Here is a 26,516-nt window from a genome sequence, read left to right on the forward strand (position 1 = left end):
ACTGCTGGGTGTGGCCCCCAAAACAGCGATTGCCTTTTCTCGATCAAATATACAGCTCTCGTCTGTTGACTTCACCCAGGCCTTCCCAGAGGCAGGCCAGCAGCAAAGTTACTGAGAAACAAAGCCGAGAAAAAACAATCTTTAAAAAAAAAAAAATAACAGAAAAGCCCCTTGAAAAACAATGTTTTAGCATGTTCTCTCATAGCTCGTGATGCCGGTGACACATTCCAGCTAAAATGTCACTTCACAGTCGAGAAACCCCGCGCCCCTCTAGGGCGAGTGAGCCCACTCTCCCGACTCCGCTGAATCCCCTTCACTCTGACTCAAACCTGACTCATCTCTGCTCTGATCACTGCATTGCTTCCTCAGAGTCTCTCTCGAGTCCCTGCCCCTCCTCTTCCTTGGTGCCATCCACTCTGTCACGTACAAACATACCAAACAACTCTTCCTGCCTCCTCCTCTTTCCTTCCTCAGGGTGCATGCCACAGGATGCTGGAGAACCTTTGGCCTTCTCATCCTTTGGTGGGAAGACGCTTCCTCAATACCTCTTCCTAGGGCCCAACCCCTTCTCACATTGGAGCAGCCAGGCTTGGTGACTACGGGGACAAGGGCAGCCGGGGAGGGATTAAAGAGGGAAAACGCTGATTTTCCTCACACCTTGTCACTGGGAGAGCAGCCCCACAAAAGCCAGAGATAAGTGTTTCTGTTTGCCTTTAACATGTTTAAGACAATGTCCACATTCTCTTTTGCTAATCCCTACTCCAAACGCCTGAAGCGGTTCCTCAAGGGATTGTGTAGTCTAGGTGGCAAGCAAGTCCGGTGTTTACAGCTGAGGGATTTTTCTCACCGGTCTACTCCTCAGGTTCCCTTTCAATGAACTGCCATTTTTCTTCTCAGAGATTCTCCCGTCTCTCTACGTCTGTCCCGTCTACAGCACATCTCCTATGAAACCGACAGACAATTCCTGGAGATCGGAACATGTTCCTTTCATAACTCCTCCCTCGTTGTACCACCCTACTGCCATTATGTGGAGAAGCATGACCTACACACACTCCCAGAGGCTTGAAGCTCCTAGAAGAATAATCAGTCGAGTGAGAAAATAAATACGGATGGCCATGGGATGTAACGATGTGCTGTTAACATCAGAATTTGAAGGGGTTTGGGTAAGTGAGTTTGGCTTGGGTCTCAAAAGCTGGAAGAAGAGGGAAACTTTCAAACCATCTAGACAAAGAGAATAACATGTCTGAGGGTCACCAAATACAAAGGAGGGGGCTGGAGCATAGTCCAGTGGGCAGGGTGCTGATTTTGCACACAGCTGACCCCCGTTCCATCCCCAGCACCCCACAGGGTCTCTGAAACTCCCAGCTCAAGGGTGACCCTGAGCACAGAGCCACAGGAAGAGGGACTCTCTTTCACTGTTGGTGGGAATGCCGACTAGTCCGGCCTTTTTGGGAAACAATATGGGCATTTCTTCAAAAACTAGAAATTGAGCTTCCATATGACTCCTCAAAATCCCTTCTGTGAATATATCCCGAGGGTGCAAAGCAGCACAGTAGAAATGACATCTGCACCTGTACGTTCATTGCAGCACTGTTCACAATAGCCAGAATCTGGCAACAACCTGACTGCCCGAGAACAAACGACTGGTTCAAGAAACTTTGGTACTTCTACACAACGGAATACTATGCGGCGGTCAGGAAAGATGAAGTCATGAAATTTGTGGATGGTCATGGAGAGCATCATGTTAAGTGAAATGAGTCAGAGAGAGACAGACATAGAAGGACTGCACTCATTCGTGGAATATAAAATATAAATATAAATAATAAAATATAAAATAACATAATATGAGACCAACACCCAAAGAGAGTGGAGACAAGGGCCAGGAATACTGCCTCATAGAATGCCCTGCCACGGAGGCAGGGTGGGATGGGGGGGATGGGGGGTGAGAGGGATACTGGGATCCGTAGTGGTGGAAAACGGGCACTAGTGGAGGGATGGGTACTTGATCATTGTATAATTAAAACCCAAGCACAAAAATTTGTAAGTCTACAACTGTACTTCATGGTGTTTCACTAATAAAAATTTAAAAAAAAATCTCAAAAATAAAAGAAAAAAAAGAATACTGCCCCATAGTTGGAAGTCTACTTCATGAGCTGGGGGAGAAGGCAGCTGGAATAGAGAAGGGATCACTAAGTCAATGAGGGTTGGAGGGATCACTCGGGATGGGAGATGTGTGCTGAAAGTAGATAAAGGACCAAATGTGATAGCCTCTCAGTATCTATATTGCAAACCATAATGCCAAAAAAGCAGAGAGAGAGAGAGTATGGGGTAAACTGTCTGCCAGAGGCAGGGGGAGGGTTGGAAAGGGAGGGATACTGGAGACATCGGTGGTGGAAAATGTGCACTGGTGGAGGGGTGGGTGTTCAATCACTGGATGACTGAAACTCAAACATGAAAGCTTTGTAACAGTATCTCACGGTGATTCAGTGAAAGAAAGAAAGAAAGAAAGAAAGAAAGAAAGAAAGAAAGAAAGAAAGAAAGAGAAAAAAGATATTGGGAAACGATGCAGAAAAACCTGGAGAGAAGTCATATGTACAGCCTAAAGCCTTGAATACAAGAATACGTTTAGAGATGGCCAGTGGCTATCAGAACCTGCAGGTAGCCTTTCTGGTAAGCTAAGAAACACCCGCTACCAGAAACCCTCTGACTCACATCAAATTCCCACTTCACATCCCAGCGAGAAAATGAAAGTGACAAGAATAATGCGAATGCATATTACCTCAGATTCCTAAAGGAATCTGAAGACTCAGGCTAAAACCAGAAGAGCAGCAATCGTCTGAAGGACAAAGTATCCATGATCTAATGACTGGAAAACACTAACCACAGCCGTGGCCCACGCAAACATACATCACTATTCATAGTGCCACAGGACTGACCAAACCAAGCCCCCACAAACTACGTGGCAATGACAATGTTAATTCAAGGGCTATTGGTAATTAAGAAAAAAGACTGGCCACGTTCAAGTAATGGTAACCTGCTTAAAGTAACACTGATGAATCTCTTTAAGAAATGTAGGCACCTCATTTGTGGAATATAAAGTAACATAATGGGAGACTAACACCCAAGGATAGTAGAGATAAGGGCCAGGAGGATTGCTCCACAGGTTGGAAGCCGGCCTCACATGCTGGGGGAAAAGGCAGCTGGAATGGAGAAGGGACCACCAAGTAAATGATGGTTGGAGAGATCGCTTGGGATGCGAGATGCGGGCTGAAAGTAGAATATGGACCAAACATGATGGCCACTTAGTACCTGTACTGCAAACCATAACACCCAAAAGGAGAGACAGAATAAGAGGGAATGTGCCTGCCACAGAGGCAGGGGGAGGGTTGGGATGGGGAGGGATACTGGGAACATTGGTTGGTGGAGAATGGGCACCGGTGGAGGGATGGGTACTCGATCACTGTATGACTGAAACATAATCACAAAAGTTTGTTCGTTTGTAAGTCTGTCGAGTTTGTAAGTCTGTAAGTTTGTAAGTCTCTATGAAATTAAAAAGAGAGAAAAAAAATCGCACACTCTGCTCTAGAAGGATTACCATGCCAGTGAAGGGAGAAATGGGGCCCAAACTGAAAAAAAAGCAGTCTGAGCTCTAGAACCGGCAGGCTCATTCGAGAGAGACTTAGTGAAGTGGGTCCTGGTCTCGGTCTCTGGGTGAGTGGCGGGGGTGAAGGAAGTGAGGAGGGCTCTGAGAGTGCTAGCATGGGTGCTTCGGAGCTGCCTTTGAGAGAGGAAACGGAGTCGCAGGGGCCTGGAGATGAAGGGGCTGGGTGAGCTGAGTGCGAGAACAAGTTGAAGGGTTTGGATTTATTGATTTATCTTGCTTTTTTTTGGGGGGGGGGTCGCATCTAGCAATGTTCGAGGGGGCTACTCCTGGCTCAGCACTCGGGAGTTAATCCTGGCGGTGCCAGGGATTGAACCTGGGTCGGCTGCAAGGAGGGCAAATGCCCTACCCGCCGGACTATCGCTTTGGTCCAGTGTCTGAAACTTTTCCGTGCCGAAGTCTACTAATACACAGAAATGTGCTCTGTCTCAGGCTTTCGTTAGGCAGGTGCTGGGAACGCTCAGGTCAGAGATTTCCTGCCACTACTTCAAGGGCGCAGGAGGGACAGTGGCAGGGGAATGATGGGGCGCTGTGGGGACACAGAGGGAGGAGCCCCCACCCCAAGACACGGGTGTTCACCGGAGCAGTGGGAAGTGGGAGAAGGAGAACTGTCGGCCAAAACGAGCAGCGATTCCTCGAACACTGGAAGCTGGAAATGGAAAACAAAATTCTGGGCAGCATCAACGCTTACGAAGAAATCTAAATAAAAGAGACAGCAAGGGAAAAGGCGGGGTGGGGCAGAAGGGGGGAGTGTTTAAGAGCTTTGCAAGAATCCAGAAGCACTTTCCAGAATCTGGAAAGAGGGAGCAGTCAACAGCTTCCTAAATGGGGGAACGCCGGGACCCCGAGCGACAGTGCTGCCCAGAGGGCGCTTGCCTTGGCCTCGGACGAGCTCTAAGTTCGATTCCAGGCATCCCACACATGTCCCTGAGCACCGCCAGAGTAACTCTTGAGTGAAGAGCCAGGAGTAACCCGAGCATCATGTGTGGTCCCAAAACAAGAAACAAACAAAAGCCTGGGAAGGTCTTCAAAACGAGGGCACAAAAAGAAACAGAATTTTAGGTCACTAGTGCCTTTAGCAACTGCAGTTACCCAAAAAAAAAAAAAAGAATGATTCAAATAGTCACACTTTTTTCTCTCCAACTTCTACCTCGCTTGTTCTAGAACTTATACCCTCGCCTGCAATTCTAACTGGTCTTTGTCCCATCCCATAATCACTTTGTAATCAACCCTCCTCCTGTCCCCCCCTCCATGCCCTGGTGCTGGGGACCAAACCCAAGGCCAGGCATGCATGCTGCCAATAAGTCATGATCACCAACCCCCTACTTCCTAGTCAAGGTCCTGGACTGCATCTCACCTGCTCTAATCCTTCAATGACCCCCTCGCTATCCAACAAAGGAAGCACAATGCCTAATACGCATGTCAGGGTCTCGGCACCAATGTCCCTGCTCAGTTTTTTGGTTTTATTTTTTTTTCCCTCATTCCTTCAAGTCTCCGTGTCAAATCACAGACTCTGCCAAAAAACACTTTCAAAGTCAATATTCCACCCACTGGATCTGAGTAGTCATTTGTCACTGCTGTTCTCAGACCCACACCAGGAAGCTCCTGAGGTTCGAAGGTTCTGTTTTATTCCACAGACTAGAACCTTACCACGTTCCCCAGCTTGCTTACGCCAGGGGCGGGCTGGGGGAGTGTTCTGCATGTCTCCCCAGATCCCGCTGTGTTTGTGGGTAAGTCCCAACTCCGTGCTTGAGCATCACTGCCAGTGCTGATACAGAACCAGGAGATAGCAGGGATCAAATACAGAACCCCCCTCCCCCCGGCAAACTCCAGCCCTTTGAGTATCTTCTTGATCCCTGAGTTTGATTTTAAGCTCTTAAGAAGAAAGAGGATATTTTAAAAGGGTGGGTGGGGGAGAAGGGAGAGGTGGGAATCTCATGAGTGGGGAAAAAAAAGATAACATTTAAGATCTAATAAATATTGAAGACTTGTATTTTTTTAAGTACTCAATAACTGAAAAATCTTGAATCCATGAAGGTGAGCAATGTTCTGTCATAAAGACAAGTTCACATCCTGCAGTTACCTCTTCCCACCAACGCAGAATCTTCAGCATAAAGCAATCTCAGCAAAACCTGTCCAGAGAGCTGGCTGCTTGGGGGAACGGGCTAGATATTCTATAGTTCACATAAAAAACTAAAAAAAAAAATCACTAAAAAACTGGGGAAAAGGTAAATGAGGACCAACAGAGGAACCCACTCAAAAAAAAAAAATCTAAATCTTCAGTAAAAAAATAAGTTTGAAAATAGGACAAAATATCTATGAGAGTTTTTGTTTGATAAAGGGCACATCTTCTGAGAGATGTCACGGCTATCGCTCTGCTGTGGTTCAGTGAGGGGGCGCACACTCTCGGGGGGATGGAGCTCGCCAGAAGTCACATGCTTTAGCAAGGGCTCCTCACAGGGAGAAAAGCGTTGAATTAAAAGAGACTGCACAGGAGTTAGGGTGCTTGCTTCCCACACACCAACTCTGGTTTGATCCCCATGACCACATACGGTTCCCTGAGGACCGACAAGGTTTATACCCGAGCGCAGAGCCAGGAGCAAGCCCTGAGCATCACAGGGTGTGGCTCAAAAAAAAACCAAAACACCAAGAGGAACTGGAGTGACAGTCCGGCAGGGAGGGCATTTGCCTTGCAGGCAGCCGACCTACGCTGAATTCCCGGCATCCCATGTGGTTCCCCGAGCACTGCCAGGAGTAACTCCTGAGTGTAGAGCCAGGAGTCACCCCTGTGCATCGCCAGGTGTGACCCAAAAAGCAAAAAAAAAAAAAATTTAGAAAACCCCAAAAGTAAAAAACACCACAAAGGAACAGGAACGAGAGAGAGAGAGAGAGAGAGAGAGAGAGAGAGAGAGGGGCAGAGAGAGGGAGAGAGGGAGAGACAGAGAGACAGAGAGACAGGTAAGGTGTTTGCCTTTGATCCCCAGCATCCCACAGGGTCCCAGGAACAATCCTGAGTGCAGAATCAGGAGTAAGATCTGAACATTGCCAGGTGTGTGGCCCAAACCAAACCAAGCAAAAAGTCCAAAGAAACAAAAAATTCAAGTGTTTGGGAGGGAGAGGAAAGGGGAACAAGGGGGAGAGGGAGAGAGAGAGAGAGAGAGAGAGAGAGAGAGAGAGAGAGAGAGATGGAGGGAGATGGAGAAGGAGAGGAGAAAGAGGGAGAGGAAGGAGAGGAAGAAATGGAGAGAGGGAGAGAAGAAGAGGGGCAGAGGGAGGAGAGGGAGAAGAGGGGGAGAGAGGTAGGGGGAGAAGAAGAATGGAGGAGGGAGAGAGGGAGAGAGGGAGAAGGGAATTTCAATAGGCTGAGTACAAACTTGGTCCGATCTCCAGTCCCCGAAGCATTCCAGGAGTCGCCCCTCAACACGGAGCCAGGGGCAGCCCCTGAGCACCACCACGTGCGGCCCCTAAACCAAAACAACCCCCGCAGCACCCAGACTCAGGTGTTCGCCTCCGGTACCGAGAGCAACGAGACACAAAGAAGCCTCGGCCTGCCCCGGTGGACACCAGCCCCCTCCCTGCCCTCCCGGCACACCTAGGCTACATCTGGACGAGAGAAAGGCGCCGGGCAGATGGGATTAGAAACGTCACCGCCGGGGGCTGGAGCGATAGCACAGTGGGTAGGGTGTTTGCCTTGCACACCGGGTTCGATTCCCAGCATCCCCTCTGGTCCCCTGAATACCGCCAGGAGTAATTCCTGAGTGCGTGAGCCAGAAGAAACCCCTGTGCATCGCCGGGTGTGACCCAAAAAGCGGAAAAAAAAAAAAAAAGAAACGGCACCTCGGGTACTCACCTACGTAATGCATGTTGAGGGCCAGATACTTGTACTGGAAGAGAGGGTTGTTGCTGAGGCTGCTCCTCTGGATCTGCTGGAAGAAGGAGCTGACGTCCCAGCGGTACAGGACGTCCAGCAGCATGATGCTGGGCACCCGCAGTGCCACGTTCAACACCGCCTCCAGCTTCTCCTTTGCAGCCATGTTTTGTTTGTTTTGTTTTGCTTGGAGCGGACCTACCGTTCAGGGAGGGAGACAGAACAGAGAAGAAGCCCAGCGGTTAGTCCTTCGCAGAGGGTCACATGACCGCACACGGGCACGATATTACCGTAAAACGCCAAACTCTCCAGCCACCATCAACCCACACCTCTGTAAGTCTACGAAAAGAATCCCGCTGTTGTGTTTTAGCGTGGATACTTCCAGCTCTGCCCAAGGTTGAGATCCTGGGTTCTTTTTTTTTTTTCTGGTCACACCCAGTGTTGCACAGGGGCAACTCCTGGCTCATGAAATCAGGAATTACTCCTGGCGGTGCTCGGGGGACCCTTTGGGATGGTGGGAATTGAGCCTGGGGCGGCCGCATGCAAGGGAAAGAAAACGCCCAACCCACTGTGCTATAGCTCCAGCCCCGAGATCCGGGGTTCTTTGGTTCTTGCTTTGGCAGCCCAAGGCTTCACCTGAGCAAGCACGACAACCACTGATCTACATCCCCAGGTCCGCCCCCCCCACCCCAAATGGTCAGCCCCCAAAGTTTTTCAAAAGCCCACTGGCTTGGAATTTAGGGACTTAACAAAGCAATCCTCTAGCAACTACGAAAAACACTGTAGCTTTTGTCCAATTTACTTGAAAAGCGAGGGCCCTGAGTGGCTCTTTTGAAAGAGGGCAGGGGCCAACCCCGGGAGTGACCCCCTACCTGAGCACAGAGCCAAGAGTAGCCCTTGAACACCACCCATAACCCCATAAGGGTCAAGGGCTGGAGAGGATAAGGGGTTAAGCCACTTGGCTTCCGTGCAGCCCGCCTTGTTTAGAGCTCCCGCACTGCAAGGTATGGCGCCCAACCAATAATCGTAACTACAAAAGACAAATTTTAAATAGCATGTGAAAAAGCATGAGGGACTCAATAAAAATTCTAGATGAGAAGGCAAAGAAATAATTCAGCGACCAAGACAGCTCATATGGTCCCCCAAGCACCACCAGGAGTAACCCTTGACACCGAGACACAAGAAAACCCTGAGCACCCAGATATCCCCCCAAAATTATTCTAGAAGAACATCTTTAACTTACAGCCATTGCACAGTCTTGCCTTTCCCTTCGTATGCAAAACAGAAGTTCAAACCATGAATGTCCCTGAACTAGGCACAAAGCAGTGAACTCCTGATACAGAGAGGAAGCGCTGCTTGTAACATTGTTTCCTTGAGTCCTGAAACTCAATATGTAAAACATCCCATAACCTGCCTTCAAGTAGGAAAGTAACACTCATCAAATTCTTCCCTGGAGACAGACCAGGGCACCCAAGGGAGGGTGCAACCCTTGTCCTTGCTTAGCAGAGAAGGAGGAAATTCACAGAAATCCACATCTGAAGGGACCAACTCACACTGTGGATTCTTTACCTGCTGCAGTTGATTAATCCAAGAAATTAAAGGAAAGAGAACGGGCACCCCAACGAGGAGACTCTTTTAGATTAAGATAATTCTGGATTGTTGGCTCCGACAATATCCTTTTAAGAATTTTGCTGAGAAAGCGAAACACATCTCTGGCTTTGGCAGTGATTTCAGACGTTACAGGACAAATGAAAACATTTATTTCTGAAGAAAATTACAGTGACAGATTGCTATGCTATGGTTAAATATTTGTCAGAATTTCCATCTTACCCTCTAATTTTCGTCGCTTTCCAGCTAAAATAGTTTGGTGTTTATTTTTAACGGCATTTTAACTTGGCATATTATTAATAAAGGTTTTTCAATCATGGAGAAACGGATTCCATTGATCACAGACATGTATCATTCCCATCATCCTAACACATTTATATACTTCACCAACGATCCCAAATTAACATTTTTAGGGGCCGAAGAGACAGCACAGTGGGTAGGGTGGCAGACCTGGGCTTGATCCCTAGTATCCCATATGGTCCCCTGGGCACGGCTGATCTCTGAGCACTGCTGGAAGTAGTGATCCCTCGCCACCCTCCCAAAAAAAAAATAACATTTTTAAAATCCTGGGGTTTTTTTAATCCTATTAATTCTAATTACTTTACAATAAGTGAGCTAGACCCCTTTGATAATTTTCTTAAGAAAATAAAAAATACATTTTTGAGTCAAAACCAATAACCATATTCAAAGGCAGAAAACAGCACTAAAAAAGAAAATTCTTAATTAACGTTTATTGTAATCTACACCAACCAACTAACTTTCTCAAGGCTTTATTATATGAAAGAAAAAAATCTTGGGGCTGGAGAGATAGAACAACAGGTAAGGCCCTTTCCTGGCAGAAGGTGGACCCAGGTTGCATGCCCAGCAACCTAGAGGGTCCCCCAAACTCCACCAGGAGACATCTCTGAATGCAGAGCCAGGAGGAGCCCCTGAGCACCGCTGAATGGGGCCAAAAACAAAACAAAAAAAAATCCTAGGAAGAAATGAAACAAAATATTCACTTCACATTCAACAGTGAGACTAGGCTGATTTTTTTTTGTTCCCCTCTATTTTTCTCTGCTTGCAATTGTTCCAGGACAACCATGAACATACTATAGGGGAACATACTCCCATACAAGGGTGTGCTGGGTCCAAGCACTCTGGATGGATTTACAGCGCATCCAGAAATGATCTGCTGGCTCTGACGGCCAAGCTAGTGATTGCACACACTCTTTGGGAGTTCATTTCAAAGCTCGAGAAAATGCTAGATTTTTCTCCCAAACCAGCAGCTATGCCTAAAATAAATAAATAAATGAAATAAAAATGAAAATCACAAGGTCCAAGATAATCCCACTGACAGGCTTTATACCATCCTGACCATTTTTTTTTTCAGGCCCTCGAAGCCAATATAAATCCCTCTTCTGGATGAGGGTAGTGCTTGCAGCATCCACTTATCTCATCTGATTTGGGGCTTTAGTCTGTTTTGCTTTAGCTTGTTTTGGAGGGTGATGTGCTGGAACCACAGAACCCAAGGCCCTGCTGCTGATCTACACCCCCAAACTGCTGAGCCTGCTGTGTTATTTTTAAACGCACCCCAGTTCATCACTTAACTGTAGTTATTCACCAGTAAAAACATTTCAACACCACCACCACCAACAACAACAACAACAAAAATCCTGCATTGGAAACCTAATTCTAAACTGTATGATGGGGAAATTTTTATTTTTTCATAATTCTTACAGAAGATCATCCCTAAAAGCCGCTCATAAGCAGTACAGTTTGCTCTTCACCACTACTGCAGACTTACAGAGAGAAAAGGAATAAAAAGGAAACGGGGTCCCTTAAAGCTGTCAGCACAAAAATACCAAGATGACAGAATCTGCAAACTCCACCACATAATAGTGAGAAACTCAACAGTCTGAGGCAAGAGGGCTCTTGGGCAGAAAGTAAAATGCCTGTTTAGTAACAAGTCTATTACTTAGTATCTGTTCCCTTTAGTTCTGTATGTCAGTGCTATTTTAGCAAGTTCCTGCAGGCTAACCATGTTAAAAGGGACCTGGAGGAAACAGACTTTTGTGTCTGTTTTCGGGCCACACCCAGTGGTGCTCAGGGATAACTCTTGGAGGGCCTGAGGGGACCAGACAGGCTGCCAGGGACCGAATGAACACAATCAGGTTTGTGTAAGGCAAGCGCCCTCCCTGCTATACTACTGAGCCCGGAAGAAACAAACTTAAGCCTGAAAACCAATACTACTACCCGCAAGAATTGTGGAAGGAAAATGGGGGTCTGGCTGGAGGGAATCTAATCCAAAGTAGTGCCACATGAAAGGGTGGTGACCATCACAAATGCTAACACTACAGGGGCTGGAGCCTCAGTACACCTGGTGAGGTGTTTGCCTTCCACACGGTCGACCCAGGTTCGATCCCCAGCATCCCATATGGTCTCCCGAGCACCATCAGGAGCGATTCCTGAGCACAGAGCCAGGAGGAACCCCTGAGAGTTGCCAGGTGTGCCTCCCCCCCCAAAAAAAAAACCGCTAATACTACATTCCAGGCACCACACAATATGCTAAAATACCCTGTAAGCTGACACCTGAAATTACTCACACCTGCCAAATATTACAAACGTGAAATAAAAATGGAACGTTCTCTTCCAAGACATTTATCCAAATGCAGAAGTCTGGCTCAAGACTTATTTCTGAGTGGAACAGAACTCAAGAATTGTCGTATAACCAACGTATCCCAAATAACCCCAGACAATGCGCAGGAGAGTTAAAGGCAATAAATAAATAAATAAAAGCTTAACAGCCCTAGAATCAAATGCTTAAACTGCTGTTCTTTCTACCCTGATGTATGTACCCTAATCTCCACACATTTTACTTTCCATGCGTGAGTTCACAATTTTCTCCCAATGGTCAAGAATGGCAGAACAGGCCTGGAGTGATAGTATACTAGGGAGAGCATTTGCCTGGCATGTGGCTGGCCCAGGTTTGATCCCCGGCATCCCATTGGGTCCCCCATGCACTGCCAAGAGTAATTCCTGAGTACAGAGCCAGAGTTGACCCCTGAGAATCACCAGGTGTGACCCCCCCAAAAAAAAACAACACTCTCAGTGGTAGGACACTTGTCTTACACATGTGAGGCCCTGGGTTAGTCCCATCAGCTCTATCAAAAATAAGATTTTTAAAATGGTCTCCCCTGAAACTGTGAAAAGAATTAGAAACAAATCATACTTCAAATCAATGCCTTAGCAAGTAAAATGTGATTCAAGCTAAGAAATGCTCACCCAGTAAAACGGCTTTTTAAAAAAATTTTTTGACGATTTGACAAATACCAGTTTCACTGAGTGAAATGTCCAGGATGGGAAGCAGTCATCCTTTTACAAAAACAGGCAGTAAGGCTTGTGCAAGACTTACGTTGCAGAGTTCACACTGGGGAGGGGGGGTGTGCTGGGATCCTACACGTTCCCCAAAGCGCTGTGTCACTTGGGTTCAAATAGGACGAAAGCCAACGTAGTATGCCAACACCAAATTTTTCAAAAGGCCTGGCTCATCTCTACATCCGAGAACCAGGGAAAATAAGGAAGAGAATGGGAGTGTGGTTTACGAGAGAATGAGGTTTCACACCTCCTAGATAAAACTCCCATTTTCAGACAGCAAAAACCAAGACCATCTGACCCCATTTAAAATTACTTGGTGTGGTGCTTCCAGGGTACCCAAGCCTCAGAGTTTCTTCACCTAAGTCCCCCATCAAACAGGGTAACAACAAAACTATAATTCCTCATTAATCTCCTTTCTTAGACCCATCCAATTAAAGAGAAGGGGGTGGAAAAAAATTTTTTCTCCGTCAGCTGAAACACGATTTTCTGGCCCTGCGTTACTTTTAGAATGGCAGGCCCCGAAAACCCTCTGCGGGCAAGTCAGAAGAGAACCTCTGGAATCCTTAGCAAAAAAAACCAGCCAAATACCGCCAGCCCGGAGAGCGCATTTCTTACATAAGCTCCGCACACGCTCTAAATAGAGCTGGTCCTCCCCGCTCCCACTCATCGCGAGCGAACTTTGTGTGCACCTGATTCCCACGTCAAACTACTAGCAATCCTTTTGGAGGTTTTTTTTTTGTATGTGTGTGGTTGTTGTTTTTTTTTTCTCTCTGTATCTCTCTCTTTCTTGTCCCCAATAGCAAAAAGCTGGAGCCCGCTCCGAACACAAGGGCCATTTTTTCCACTTCAGGAGCCAGACGGAGGGGAAAAAGGAGAAAAAAAAAGTGGCTCCCTCTGCCATTAGGCGCTGAGCCTGGGTCACGACTGCAGCACCCACAGCCAGCTCATCCTTTGGGCAGGAGTCAAGATTCAGCAGAACTGCACGCTCTGTTTTAGAGAAATCTCCAAAAAAAAAAAAGAAAAAGGGAGGAAAAAAAAAGACCCCCGTTCATCTTTCTACCTCTTCCTCCTCCTCTCCAGCCCCGTTTCCTGTTTCCTGCGGGTCGGGAATGCCAAGCCCTGCGTGCATCTCGGAGGCCTGCGTCTCCGCAGAAGCCCCCCTTTAGCCCCCGCCGGGTACCGCCTCCTCCTCCCTCCCCCCCACCCCTCCCTCCTCTGGCGGCTCTCAGACGCGTTTGAACTATAGTAACCCCGGCAGCCCGGCGCGCAGCGAAGCGGGCGGCGTCGGCTATAGCAGCAGCAGCAGCCGCCGCCGCGGGGCTAGGGGATTGCATTCCCGAAAAACTCTGCCAAGGAGGAGGAGGGAGGCCCGTGCCAGGGAAGCTCCCTCCCGTCTGGCCCAGGGTGCCAGGCTCCCCGCGCCACGCTGCAGCGAGCCCGGGGTGCAGGGTGCGGGGCTCCAGTGCAATGCCCCGCCCAGGGCGCGGGGGGCTCCTCCGGGGGTAAAAGGGAAGGGCTGGAAAGGAAAGGGGGGAGGGATGAGGGAGGGAAGATTCGAGATTCGGCGTGCTCGGGTCTGGGGGCGCAGCCCCGCAGGATGGGGCAACGCTAGGATGGAGAATGGGAAACGCGGGGACATGGGGGGAGGGGAGGGTGCCCACCGGGAAGGAGGAAGCGGAGCGCGCTGCGGGCGACAAGGATGCCCAGGCGAAGAAAAAAGGGCTGGGCACGGGCCTTGCGCGCACCCCCTTCCCCCCCAAAAAAAACCGCAACGGGGACATTAAAAAAAAAAGGAAGGGGGAGCAGAATGAGTTTGGGCGGAGGGGACCCTGGAAGGGGAAAGGGAAGGCAGCCTGCAGGCAAGAGCGGACAAAGCCGCCCGCGAGGGAAAGTTGCAAGCGGGGGAAGAGAGAAGGAGAGCTGCTGCCCGACGTAGGGGCTCGCGAAAAGGAAAAGAAAAAAAGGGGGCGAAAAGGAAAAGAAAAAAGGCCCTGGACACTGGGGGGTGCTCGGGCGCGGGGCATCTCAGGAACGCCGGAGGGAGGTGATGGATGGATGGATGGATGGATGGATGGATGGATGGATGGATGGATGGAGGCGCGCACGGGGGGCGGCGCCGGCGGCGGGAGGGGGCTGGGCGCGGGGCCCCGGCCCGGGGGGGAGGCGGAGCAGGGAGATGCCGCGGGGGGCCCGGGGCAGGAGCGAGGGGGCGCGGGGTGGGGAAGGGGAGGCCCAGAGGCGGGCGGTCACCTGGGGCTGCGGCCTCCCTCGCCCTGCGCAGCTGCCCGGCTCGGGCCGGGGATGGCGCGGCTCACAGCGGCGGCTCCTCCGCGCCGGGCCCGGCGGGCTGCGAGCGGCGGGGCGGCGGCGGCGGCGGCGGGGGGCCGAGCCGGCCGGTCCTCATCGTCCGCGGCGGCGGCGGCGGGCCGAGCCCCTCTCAGCAGCCGGCGGCGGCCATGGCCTCCAGCGCGCGCGCGCGCTCCTCCCGCCCCCGGCGCTGCGCCGCGCGGCCGCGGCCCGGCTCCCGCTCTGCGCCTGCGCGCGGCGCCGCCCCGCCGCCTCCCGCGCGCGCGCGCGTCTCCCCACCCCCAGCATCAGCGGCGCGCGCGTCTCCCCCCCCCCCCCCACAGCCTGAGCCGCGCGCGCGCGCACGCGTGCGCTCCTCTACCCCCCGCCCCCCCCCACACACACACACACACGCACGCACGCCCTCACGCACCGCCTGCGGCCGACCCGCTTCGGGGATGCGCGCGCCCTGCCGAACCCACGTGCGCTTTGGCTCGCGCGCGCTCACACCTGCGCTCACCTGCCAGGACCACGTGGTGGGGGGGCGGATAGGGACGTGCCTGTGGGCGCTATCCCCTCCCCTCCCACACACACTTAAGAGACTCGCCCGCCGCAGGGTCGCCGGCTGGGAGCACCTGCCCCTGTGCCCCACTGAAATGCTTCGCTTCGGGCTGGGTGCTGGGGACCACACGTCCATCTGGAATGGCTCAGCTGTGACTAGGAGCAGACCCGTACCCGCGGTGGGGGCGGGGGGCACTCCAGATGATGTAGCAGTGGAGGGAGGGAGAGAGGGAGGAAGGAAGGAAGGAAGGAAGGAAGGAAGGAAGGAAGGAAGGAAGGAAGGAAGGAAGGAAGGAAGGGAGGGAGGGAGGGAGGGAGGGAGGGAAGGAAGGTCTTCCCTGCAAACACTCCTGAAAAGTATCAACCCATGAAGGAAGGAAGGAAAGGAAAAGGAAGGAAGGAAGGAAGGAAGGAAGGAAGGAAGGAAGGAAGGGTCTTCCCTGCAAACACTCCTGAAAAGTATCAACCCATAAAGGAAGGAAAGGAAAAGGAAGGAAGGAAGGAAGGAAGGAAGGAAGGGTCTTCCCTGCAAACACTCCTGAAAAGTATCAACCCATAAAGGAAGGAAAGGAAAAGGAAGGAAGGAAGGAAGGAAGGAAGGAAGGAAGGAAGGGTTTGTCAAGTGTCTTCCCTGCAAACACTCCTGACAAGTGTCAAGCCTTGGCAGAGTGTGTTCAAAGAAGACTGGTAGAGTGACTTGCAGTGGTAAGCGTCCATTTGCCCTGTGTTTTGGTCCAGGGACAGAGGAAAGGTCAGTGTACACATTCTTTTTCGGGAGGTCAAGGAAGCCCATGGAAGGCCAAGGAAGCTCTAGCCCCGCATCATTCGGCGTCACTTGGCACTGACACGTATGGCCCTAGATTAAATGTAAACACACCTGTGGGTGCAGGAAGTGTTTCCTCAACTTGCGCACAAAATGAGGCCTGAAGCACTGTTGTGTGCGCCCAGAACTGACCCAAGAAGGTGCTCCTCTCTCGGGCCTGGCAAGAACCCTTATTCTGGCTTTTCAGTGTCCCTCCCTCACCTGACAGTCCACTGACCCTCCCCCCCACCCTATGTCCCCTCCCAGCCATGTACCCCTCCTCCCCACTCCCCCCCCCAAGACACACACAGTGTTCCTTGTCTCAGGTAAGTTCCTGGAGAGCCAGCCACTATTAGAAACCTCTCTGGGCTTTGATGTTGGCATCGCCTACATACACAAAGGAACACACCCGGGAGTGGCTGCAATGTTGCGACACCACTGAATCTTGCTGATACTGCCTCAGCTGCTGCATATTACAAGATAAATTACTGCCCACTCAGTTCTGCTGAACCCCGTCTGCAAGAATTCACCCAATCCCTGGTGGGAATGCTGTGTGGTCAGGTCCCTGAGGGGTTGTGTTGGGTCTGTATCGAGTGCATACAACTTCTTGTACCTCTACCACATCGACACGTACAATTTCTTGTACAGTAGAGCGTCCCCATTGCGTGAAGCGTCAAAATCAATGGGAGCCGGCTGAAGCAGGTAGCACAGCTGGTAGGGCGCTTACCTTGCACTCTGCTCCCAACGGGCTCCATCCCTGACATCCCATACAGTCCCCTGTGCACACCAAGAGTGATCCTGGAGCACAGAGCCAGGAGCAAGCCCTGAGCACAACTGGATGTGGCCCAAAAAATAAAAATTAAATAAAATATATGGGGGTCCAGGGACACAGCTCAAAGGTCTGGTACAACAGGCCTTAATGAGACTCGACAGTATGTCCCCCACTGGCTATCGCCCTGCTGGTCCCTACCCCACATCAGATCTGGCAAAAATTATGTCCAGGAGTGGTCCCAGGGTCCAAGCACTGCTGAGACAAGACCCCTTCCCCACCATACTAATACATATATATATGTATGTGTGTGTATTTATAGGAGGAGCCAGAGAAATAGTACAGTGGGTAAGGTGCTTGCTTTACCCGCAGTCAACCTGGGTTTGATTCCCGCACCCCAAATGATCCCCTGAGCACCGCCAGGAGTGATTCTTGAGCACAGGACCAGGAGTAATCCCTGAGTACCATCGGGAGTTTCACCCCTCAAAAATCCAAATACATACAGGAGTATAAATATCCAGGTGCATAAGAGTGAGTTGGGACTGTAGCTTCATTTATATAGTACTTCATAAGGATACCGGGGCATCTTCATTTTTTAATTAAAGAATAAAATATGGGAAAAAGAAAATATGTGGGAGTATTCATAGAGTTTATTAAAAATATTGCCATTTTATCTAAGGGAATTGGGCTGTCCGTGGTTTTCTGTATTGGGGTCCTTGAGCCAAGCCCCCGGGATGTGAGCCGGCTGGATTCCAAAGCCCTTCTTGGCACTGTGGCATGTGCACATTCAATGATAAACCCCCAGTTGTCAGGAACCTTTGTCTCTTGCTAAAATTGTAAAAACAAGCTCTACTTTTAGAAAATGTATCCCTGGAGGCATCAGTCAATCCAATTCACAGCAAGCGCCTTCCATAAGTTTGACAGCTCTATAGAAGCCAAGTTTTAAACATTTTCTGGGGACTGTGTTGCCAACTCTCTCCAACCACCTTTCCTTGGGGGATGGGAGGAAGGGGTGGGGGGCTTCTTGAGCTTCATCATGACTTTGACAACACTGCAGAGGGCAGTCTTACAGCCTAGTAAGTTAAAAACTAGAGATCAGGGGGCCGGAGCTATGGTACAGTGGGGAAGGTGTTTGCCTTGCATGCAGCTGACCCTGGTTTAATCCGCAGCATCCAATACAATCCCCCAAGCGCCGCTAAGAGTAATTTCTGAGTGCAGAGCCAGAAGTAAGTCCTGAGAATCACCAGATATGACCCGCCCAAAAAAAACAAACAAAAGAAGAACAACAAAAAAAACCCTCATCGAGGTCACATGACTCAGGACTGAGACAGAATCTTCCTGAAATAGCAAATGACTTTCCTTTGGTCTCTTTTCGTTCCCTCCCACCCCGACCCCCATTTGGAGCAACTTTACTCCTCCTTGTCAAAAAAAAAATAAGGTCAAATGCAAATTTCAAACATGTCCAGACCCATACAATTTTCATTTCAAGTTGGACTGATTTATTCTTCCACGGTGAAATGCAGAACCTTGACAAACCATACCTTCTGCATTGTTACTAGATTCGTGTGCTTTGTTTAAATGGAGGTGGTGCCTCCCCCCATCCCTTATTTTTCCTTTTTAATTTTTATTTAGTTTCATGGGCTGGAGCGATATCACAGCGGTAGGGCAGTTGCCTTGTGCGCAGTCAGCCCAGCCGAGCCGGGTTCGATTCCTCCACCCCTCTCGGAGAGCCCAGCAAGCTACCAGGAGTATCTCACCCACACAGCAAAGCCTGGCAAGCTATATACCCGTGATATATTCAATTTGCCAAACACAGTAACAACAAGCCTCACAATGGAGACATTACTGGGCCCACTCAAGTAAATCGATGAACAATGGGAGGACAATGTTTGTTTGTTTGTTACTTTTGGTTTGGGGTCATGTCCAGCAGTACTCAGGCATCACTCCTGATGGGCTGGGGGCCATATGTGGTACCAGGGGGGGGCATCTAACCAGGTGGGCAGCATGTACGACAACCCCTCCCCTGTTCTTTTTTTTTTATTGTTTTATTGTTTTGAGGTCACACCTGGCGATGCTCAGGAGTTACTCCAGAGTTACTCCAGAGCACTTAGGAATTACTCCTGGTGGTACTCGAGAAACCATACGGAGATTCGAACTCAGGTAGGCCACATGCAAGGTCGGTTCCCTTTCGCACGGTACTATCTCTCCAGTCCCTCACTTTTCCTTTCTTTTAAAGGGAAAACAGAAGACTTCCAACTCCTTTCAAACCCTCACTGTACATACTCTGGACTTGTCAAAACAGGGACGAGTCACGTGTCTCTTTCACCTTTGAATTTTATGGTGGCGGCCTGTAAATGCTGATGTTCAAAACAAGCAAAGACAATTACTCCGGTAATGAAAGGGTTACTGGCATTATATTGCTGCTAATCCAGTTTCGGGAAAGCACTGTACTGCCGGAAGCTGGTCACCTAACCAAACTAAAAGGCAAAGGGTTTAAAGAGAATGGGGGTGAGGTGCAGTGAAGAGGCTGCTCATGGGAAGGGCAGTTGCGATGTCAAGTAAGTGCTTTCTAGAGGCACCCAAACCCATCCGGATCAGGAAAAGCAGGAACAAAACTCAGCATAAAGACCTGGAAGCAAGCTTAAGGAACTGTCCCAAGGCTCCAGCCTAGACATAACAGGAATTAGCCTCAAGTACTGGAGGGAGAGAAGTGGATATTTATGACCGTGGAACTGCAAAGCATTCAGGAGCTCCAAGGTTATCTTCCTGCTCACTCAGTTCATTGGACACTAATGAAGATAAAGGCCCTCCCGTTGATCGTCGATTTGCTCGAGCGGGCCCAGTAACGTCTCCATTGGAGACTTTGTTGTTACTGTGTCTGGCATATCGAATACTCTCGGTAGCTTGCCGGGCTCTCCGAGAGGGGCGGAGGAATCGAACTCGGGTCGGCCATGTTGGCCGCTTGTAAGGCAAACGCCCTACCCGCTGTGCTATCGCTCCAGCCACTAATGAAGATGTCAGCTTAAAATCCAAAAGAGTGCGTATTCGTTTCAGATCTCGTCATTCTAAAAGGTTAGTCCTGAGGTTCCTTATGAAAGCCAGTATAGCTAATAATCATCTAGAACGAGTCCCATATTGTAGACCTGCTGGCTCCAGCAATGCTTCCTAGATCCAGAGACAAGGTATCACATAACAGATTTCACATAATGGGATCAAAATTGGAAATACAAGAGAAAAGAGAATTTTCGTTTTATTGATTCATTAACTCACTTTATCCATTCCAATTATTGTCTGGACACTGGAGGTTTTTCTCTGTCCAACTGAAAAATAATTAACGTTCTCGAAAAGACAGACCCAAATGACACAAAGAATCTCATTCAACCTGGCTCCAAATATTGGCTTGATTCTGAAAGTCAGTTCTAAGAAGAAAATCACAGAGTTCTTTAGGCAGTATGGCTCAGTGAGGGGAGATTCACTCTTTTCCTCATTTTTACATATTGTAAAGCATATATATGTGTGTATGTGTGTGCGTTATGGGATATGGGAGATAATTTACATGCCACACAGCTATTATAAGGTGTAGAAATCAGTGGTTTTTAGTATATTCACAAAATGATGAAATCATCAACATAATCCATCTTCCAACATTTTCATTGCCCCTCCATCCAAAATAATCCCTGTGTTTTAATAAGAACTCCCCCTTTCGGGACTGGAGTGATAGCACAGTGGGTAGGGCATTTACCTTGCATGCGGATGACCCAGGTTCGATTCCCAGCATCCCATATGGTCCCCAGGAGTAATCCTGAATGCATGAGCCAGGAGTAACCCCTGTGACCTGAAAAGCAAAAAAAATAAATAAAATTTAAAAAGAAACTCCCCCTTTCTACCAGCCTTCAGCAACCCAGAAACCTCATGCCTACAGCTTTGACTATTGTGACACTTCCTATCAATGAATTCATAGGAGATGTGACCTTGGGGCCTGCCTTATTTCACGTGGCATGCTTCTAAGCTGAAACCTTATATGGTAGCACTCAAAGGAATATCATTTTCTCTTACTGCCAAATAAAATGTTGTTGCAGAGATAGAGAACATTTACTCATTCATCAGCTGATGGACACTGGGGTCATGCCCATCTTTGGGCTCTTGTGAATTAGTGATGCTGGGAACATTTCTGTTATGTGTGGATGCAGCTTGGCATTTGTCCCGGGACATATACTTAGGAGCAAAATTGAATCGCTGAGTTGTCGGGTCATTCAACGTTGAACTTTCTGTTTGGGGGCAGCACCCAGCAGTGCTCAGGGCCTCTAGCCCGCTCAGTGCTCAGTGGTTGATGCCAACAGTATTTGGGGGGCCACGTGGTACAAGGCTAGAACCTGGGCCTCCTGCATACAAAGCATGTGCTCAACCCATTGAGCCCTCGGGCCCATTTCTATGTTTAACTTTTGGAGGAACAAGCCAGACTGTTTTCTGCAGCCTGAAATTCCACATTTCCCCCCGCAGAAAATGAGATGCACAAGCCCCAACTGGTTAGATCTGGGCCCCTGTGCCAAATGCTTTCCATTTGTCATCTGTTACACAGGGATACTGATAGCATCTCCTTCACTGCTATGAAAAAAATTAATAAAATGATACATACTTAATATTTCTGGAACAAAAAAAATAAGCCCTCCATGCATGCTATTTGTTCCTTTTCACCTGGCTTCTAATGTTTGGCAACATTTATGCTGTAATGAGGTCCGAAAGAGATAATTATAACTTCTTCTTTACAGTAAAAAATGCAAAGAATTGATGCTGAATAGTTTCGTGGAGAAGTAGAAAATTAATATAATTTATATTGTTTTATTACTGATTTTTATCTTTTTTCTACTTTTTTTTTTTTTTTTGCTTTTTGGGTCACACCCAGCCGATGCTCAGGGGTTACTTCTGGCTCTGCACTCAGGAATCACTCCTGGCGGTGCTTGGGGGACCATAAGGGATGCTGGGAATCGAACCCAGGTCGGCCGCATGAAAGGCAAAAGCCCTACCCGCTGTGCTATTGCTCCAGCCCCAATATTTTTTCTACTTCCCGTGGAATATATACCTGAGATGATACAGGAACAAACAAACAGAGAAACAAGTTTGGTTTGAATTTTTCACATTTTCTGAAAACATTTTTTAATTCTTTTCCCATCCCCCATTTTTTATTTTGGAGAGTTTCAAATATACTGAAAAAAAAATCAAATGAATAATCAGTCATATTTTTTATTTAAATTTTTTTTTGGTTTTGGGGCCACAAGTAGATTCAATATTGTTAAAATGTGTATATTTGAAGACGGAGAGGTAGCACAATGGTAGGGCATTTGCTTGCAAGCAGCCAGTCTGGGTTCCATGCCAGTACACACACACACACACACACACACACACACACACACACACACACACACGGTCCCCAGAGCCTCACCAAGAGTGATCCCTGAGCACGAGCCAGGAGTAAGCCCTGAGCACTGCTAGGAGTGACTCAAAAGACAAAAACAAATTTGCATATTTGTCTTACATGTGTATATGTGTCTTTTGTTAAGCATTTTGAGAGTAAATTGCAGATATCACATTCAACCCCTAAAGTCTTCTCTCCTAAAATTAAGTTTTTCCTAATATTACTGAATTCCATCACCACACCCAAGAACATGAATTCCCTTAATTTTTTTTCCTTTTCTTTGGAGGGAAGGAGGAAAATCAGATGATGCCCAGGGGGTTTACTCTTCCTTGGCTCAGTGCTCAGGGGTACCCAGGCCATGCCTGGGACTATATGGTGCTAGGAATTAAACTTGAGGCTCCCACATACAAAACATGCACTCTGGTCTTAGGAGCTTTCTCTCTGACCTCTCTTTTTTGAGGGGGAGAGGGGAACATACCAATTAATGCTTTGCTGGGGGGAGGGTGGTTACCAAGCAGTGCCAGTGATCAAACCTGAGTCCAAGGTTCACCGTACAATCCAGCCCTTTCCTGCCATTTCTCCGGCCCTTTAATCTTCCACTGACTAGTCAATATTCGGATCATTGCAGTTCTAATACATTACATATGACTGCTTTTTTTTTTTCTAGCCAAGACGCAACTAAGGTTCTCTCACTGTCTTGGCTTTTCTCTTCTCTTTCACAAGCCAACTTTGCTTTCAATCAGTCGAAGCGCTTGTCACTGGTGTAAATCTCTAACATGAGCGGGGGTGTTGTTTGGGTTGTTGTCTCAGGTTTAAACACATTATCCTACCCAGCCACTTCCTCTGTCTTGATTTAGATTAAGCCTGAGATAGGCAAGATTACTAAAGTGTATGTGCTCATGAGGCCTGATCAGCAGGTCAGTAGAAAGGACACTGATTATCATGGACCCTTATTAGTTGTCTCCGCAGTGTCTACTTCTGGGGCTGGAGAGACAGTACAGAGGGTAGGGCGCTTGCCTTGCACGTGGCTGATCCAGGTTCCATCCCCGGCATCCCACACAAACTCTAAAGCCCCACCAGGAGTAATTCCTGAGTGCAGAGACAGAAGTTAGCCCTGAACAAGGCCAGGAGTAGCCCCCAAACAAAACATCAATGTTTACTTTTTTTTCTCTTCTCTTAAGACCCAAGGGGCTGGAACTATAGCACGCAGGGCGTTTGCCTTGTACTCAGCCGATCCGGGTTCAATTCCCAGCATCTCATATGATCTCCCAAGCACCGCCAGGAATAATTCCTGAGTGCATGAGCCAGGAGTAATTCCCGAGCATTTCGGGGAGCGACCCAAAAAGAAAAAAAAAACACCCACATTGAATATTCTAGTAGTTTCCCCCACAATCATAGATGGGCTTGTCTATTTGCCCATGCCCTCTGGGGTTCGTTGAGGCAAGGGTGCACGCTATGTCTCAGACCAATCAGAATGAGACTCACAACAGGTGGGATGGGTCCTAAGGTGGGGGGCCATGTTGGTTGAACTATTGAGAGAATGGGAGAGCAAAGCTTCTTTTTTCCTGATAAACTTTAAAAAAAGGAATTCAGGGCCTGGAGACATAGTACTGTGGATAGCACTGCTTGCTTTGCATGGAGCCCACCTGGATTCAATCCCTGCCAAACTCTCACCCCCACCAGCCCTGCCAAGAGTGATCACTGAGGAGTAAGCCCTGAGCACAGAGAGGTGTGATCCCAAAACAAAACGAGATAAATTTTAAAAAGGAATACACTATCTGGTGTGATCTATGGAAACCTTCTTGGGTCCAAAAGGGAAAACAATAAACCAGGAAATGTAACCCAAGCTAGTAAAGAATCTAGAATATAAAATATCAGGGGGCTCTCAGAGGTAGTTCGCTGGCCAAAACAAAAGAAAACAAAACAAAAAACATCAGTGTGAGACCATGAGCTGGCTCCCTGGTGCCAACCTTTGCACAGAGTATAGTTCTGATACTTGCCACATGCTACAGACCCCCATACCAAAACACTGTGTGCAGGGGCTGGAGCAATAGCACAGCGGGTAGGGCATTTGCCTTGCACGTGGCCGACCCAGGTTCGATTCCCAGCATCCCATATGGTCCCCTAAGCACAGTCAAGAGTAATTCCTGAGTGCATGAGCCAGGAGTAATCCCTGTGCATCGCCGGGTGTGACCCAAAAAGAAAAAAAAAAAAAAAAACAACCAAACAGACAAACAAAAAAACAGCGTGCAATCTCCAGCACTCAGGTAGGCATGTGAAAGCTCCGCTATTAAGAGATATTTGAGCCTCCAATCAGGCAAGAGGGACCCTCCGCTTGTACTGCTTGCAAGTGTGTGAGCCCACGGCAACTGCCGGTGAACATCATGGGTAAACATATAGCGCCTCCTGTGAGCACCTCACCAGGCACTGCCAGGCCCCTGCGCTGGTGAGTACCACAACCCCAAGTGCTGAAGCCACAAAACCAAACATTGGTGGCCCCCACCGTGCTGATGATGTGGCAGCAGCCACAAAGGGAAGGGGAGGTCGTGAGAAGTGCAAACTGAAGTCAGCAAGTCCCCGCCGCCTGCATCCTTTAAGTCCATTAGCTCATAAACTATCTTTCATTTTTTTTTTTCCGTGAGTCAGCTTGGGTTGTGTTTTCTGTTACTGCCATTAGCAAGGATTCTAAGGCATTCGATCTCTTAAATCTGCTAGTCAGGGTTAACAGAGTGCCACAAAGTAACTAAAATAGATAAAATAATGAAGATGGAAAGTGTACAGAAATACAACCTACAAATTATTGTAGAATGCAAACACTTAACCCTTACCCAGAAACTAAGGTTCTTCCGCACACTTTTTTTTTTCATTCACGTCTGTCTCACTAACCACCAAGGTAACCATTTCCTGCCATCAATATGAACACTTCCTGTTCTTTCCAGCGTAAGCGTGACTGCCTAGCTGCTGGCTTCATTTTGCCAGATCGTGAATTTCATCTACCTGGAATCATGCAGGATGGGCTTTTTCGTGACTAGCTTTCTCTGCTGAAAATGGTGTTTTTGAGATTCAGAGATACTGTGGGAAGTAGCAGTTCATTCACGGCACAGAATTGGAATGGGTGACGATAACCACCTCCCTTTCTCCAAGGGTTACCACCGTTCCAGCCAGGGGCTCCCATGGATCTGTTGTGATCCACATTTTTGCTTTTTGGATCACACTCGGCAATGCACAGGAATTACCTGCTGGGCCTCAGAGTCTGCGGGCTCCAGCTCTCTTCGCTAACTCCAGTTTTTCCACCCATTAACACTCCCAGTAACAAAAATCCACTAAGAGTTCCCATTGCTCTGGATTCCAGCCTGCCACTGAGTCAGTCCTCTATCCAGCAGAGTGGGAAGCTTCTCCTTTCGGGTTTCTTTTGATTATTCTTCTTTGGGGCACCATGATTTACAGTATTGTGAGTGGTAGTTCCATGCCTGAAACGTTCCGAAACCACATCCTCCGCCAGAATGCCAGCTTCCCTCTACCTCTGTGCCAGTGTTCCTCCCAGCCTAATCCCCCTCTCCCCGACTAAAATCCTCTTACTGAATACCAGTTCTCAGTTTCCACTGCCTTTGGGCATTCATTTCTTTTTTTTTTCAATTTTTTAAATTTTTTTTAGTGAATAACTGTGAGGTACAATTACAGACTTACAAACTTGCATGTTTACGTTTCAGTCATACGAAGATCGAGTACCCATTCCTCCACCAGTGCCCATTCTCCACCACCAATGTTCCCAGTATCCCTCCCACCACCTACGCCCTCATCCCCATCCCCCCTCCCTCGCCCTGCCTCTGCGGCAGGCACCTTCCCTTTTACTCTCTCTCTCCTTTTGGGTGTTGTGGTTTGCAATACAGGTATTAAGTGGCCATCGTGCTCGGCCTATAGTCTACTTTCAGCGCACATCTCCCATCCCGAGCAGGCCCTCCAAGCATCCTTTACTTGGCGGTCCCTTCTCTTGCTGAGTTGCCTTTTCCCCCAGCATGTGAGGCCGGCTTTCAAGCCTCCTGGTCCTTAGTTCTTCTCTCCTAGGGTGTTAGTCTCCCATTATGTTACTTTAAAAGGTAAAGGTAAAGGCCCTCCCGTTGATCGTCGATTTGCTCGAGCGGGCCCAGTAACGTCTCCATTGGAGACTTTGTTGTTACTGTGTCTGGCATA

General features: G+C 48.6%; 1 protein-coding gene across 1 annotated transcript in view; it reads right to left on the reverse strand.

Moving 5' to 3' along the window:
• Nucleotides 1-14,943, reverse strand: part of RNF145 (ring finger protein 145) — a 57,800-nt gene extending 42,857 nt beyond the window's left edge. The window contains exons 1-2 of the mRNA XM_056107965.1: nucleotides 14,745-14,943; nucleotides 7,512-7,727 (exon numbers count right to left, since the gene is read on the reverse strand). Coding sequence (XP_055963940.1) covers nucleotides 7,512-7,695 — 184 coding nt within the window. The 5' untranslated portion in view covers nucleotides 7,696-7,727; nucleotides 14,745-14,943. The remainder of the gene's footprint in view (nucleotides 1-7,511; nucleotides 7,728-14,744) is intronic.
• Nucleotides 14,944-26,516: the final 11,573 nt, after the last annotated feature.

Source organism: Sorex fumeus, unplaced genomic scaffold (assembly GCF_029834395.1).
Source record: "Sorex fumeus unplaced genomic scaffold, SorFum_2.1 ptg000187l, whole genome shotgun sequence".
Classification (NCBI taxonomy): Eukaryota; Metazoa; Chordata; class Mammalia; order Eulipotyphla; family Soricidae; genus Sorex; species Sorex fumeus.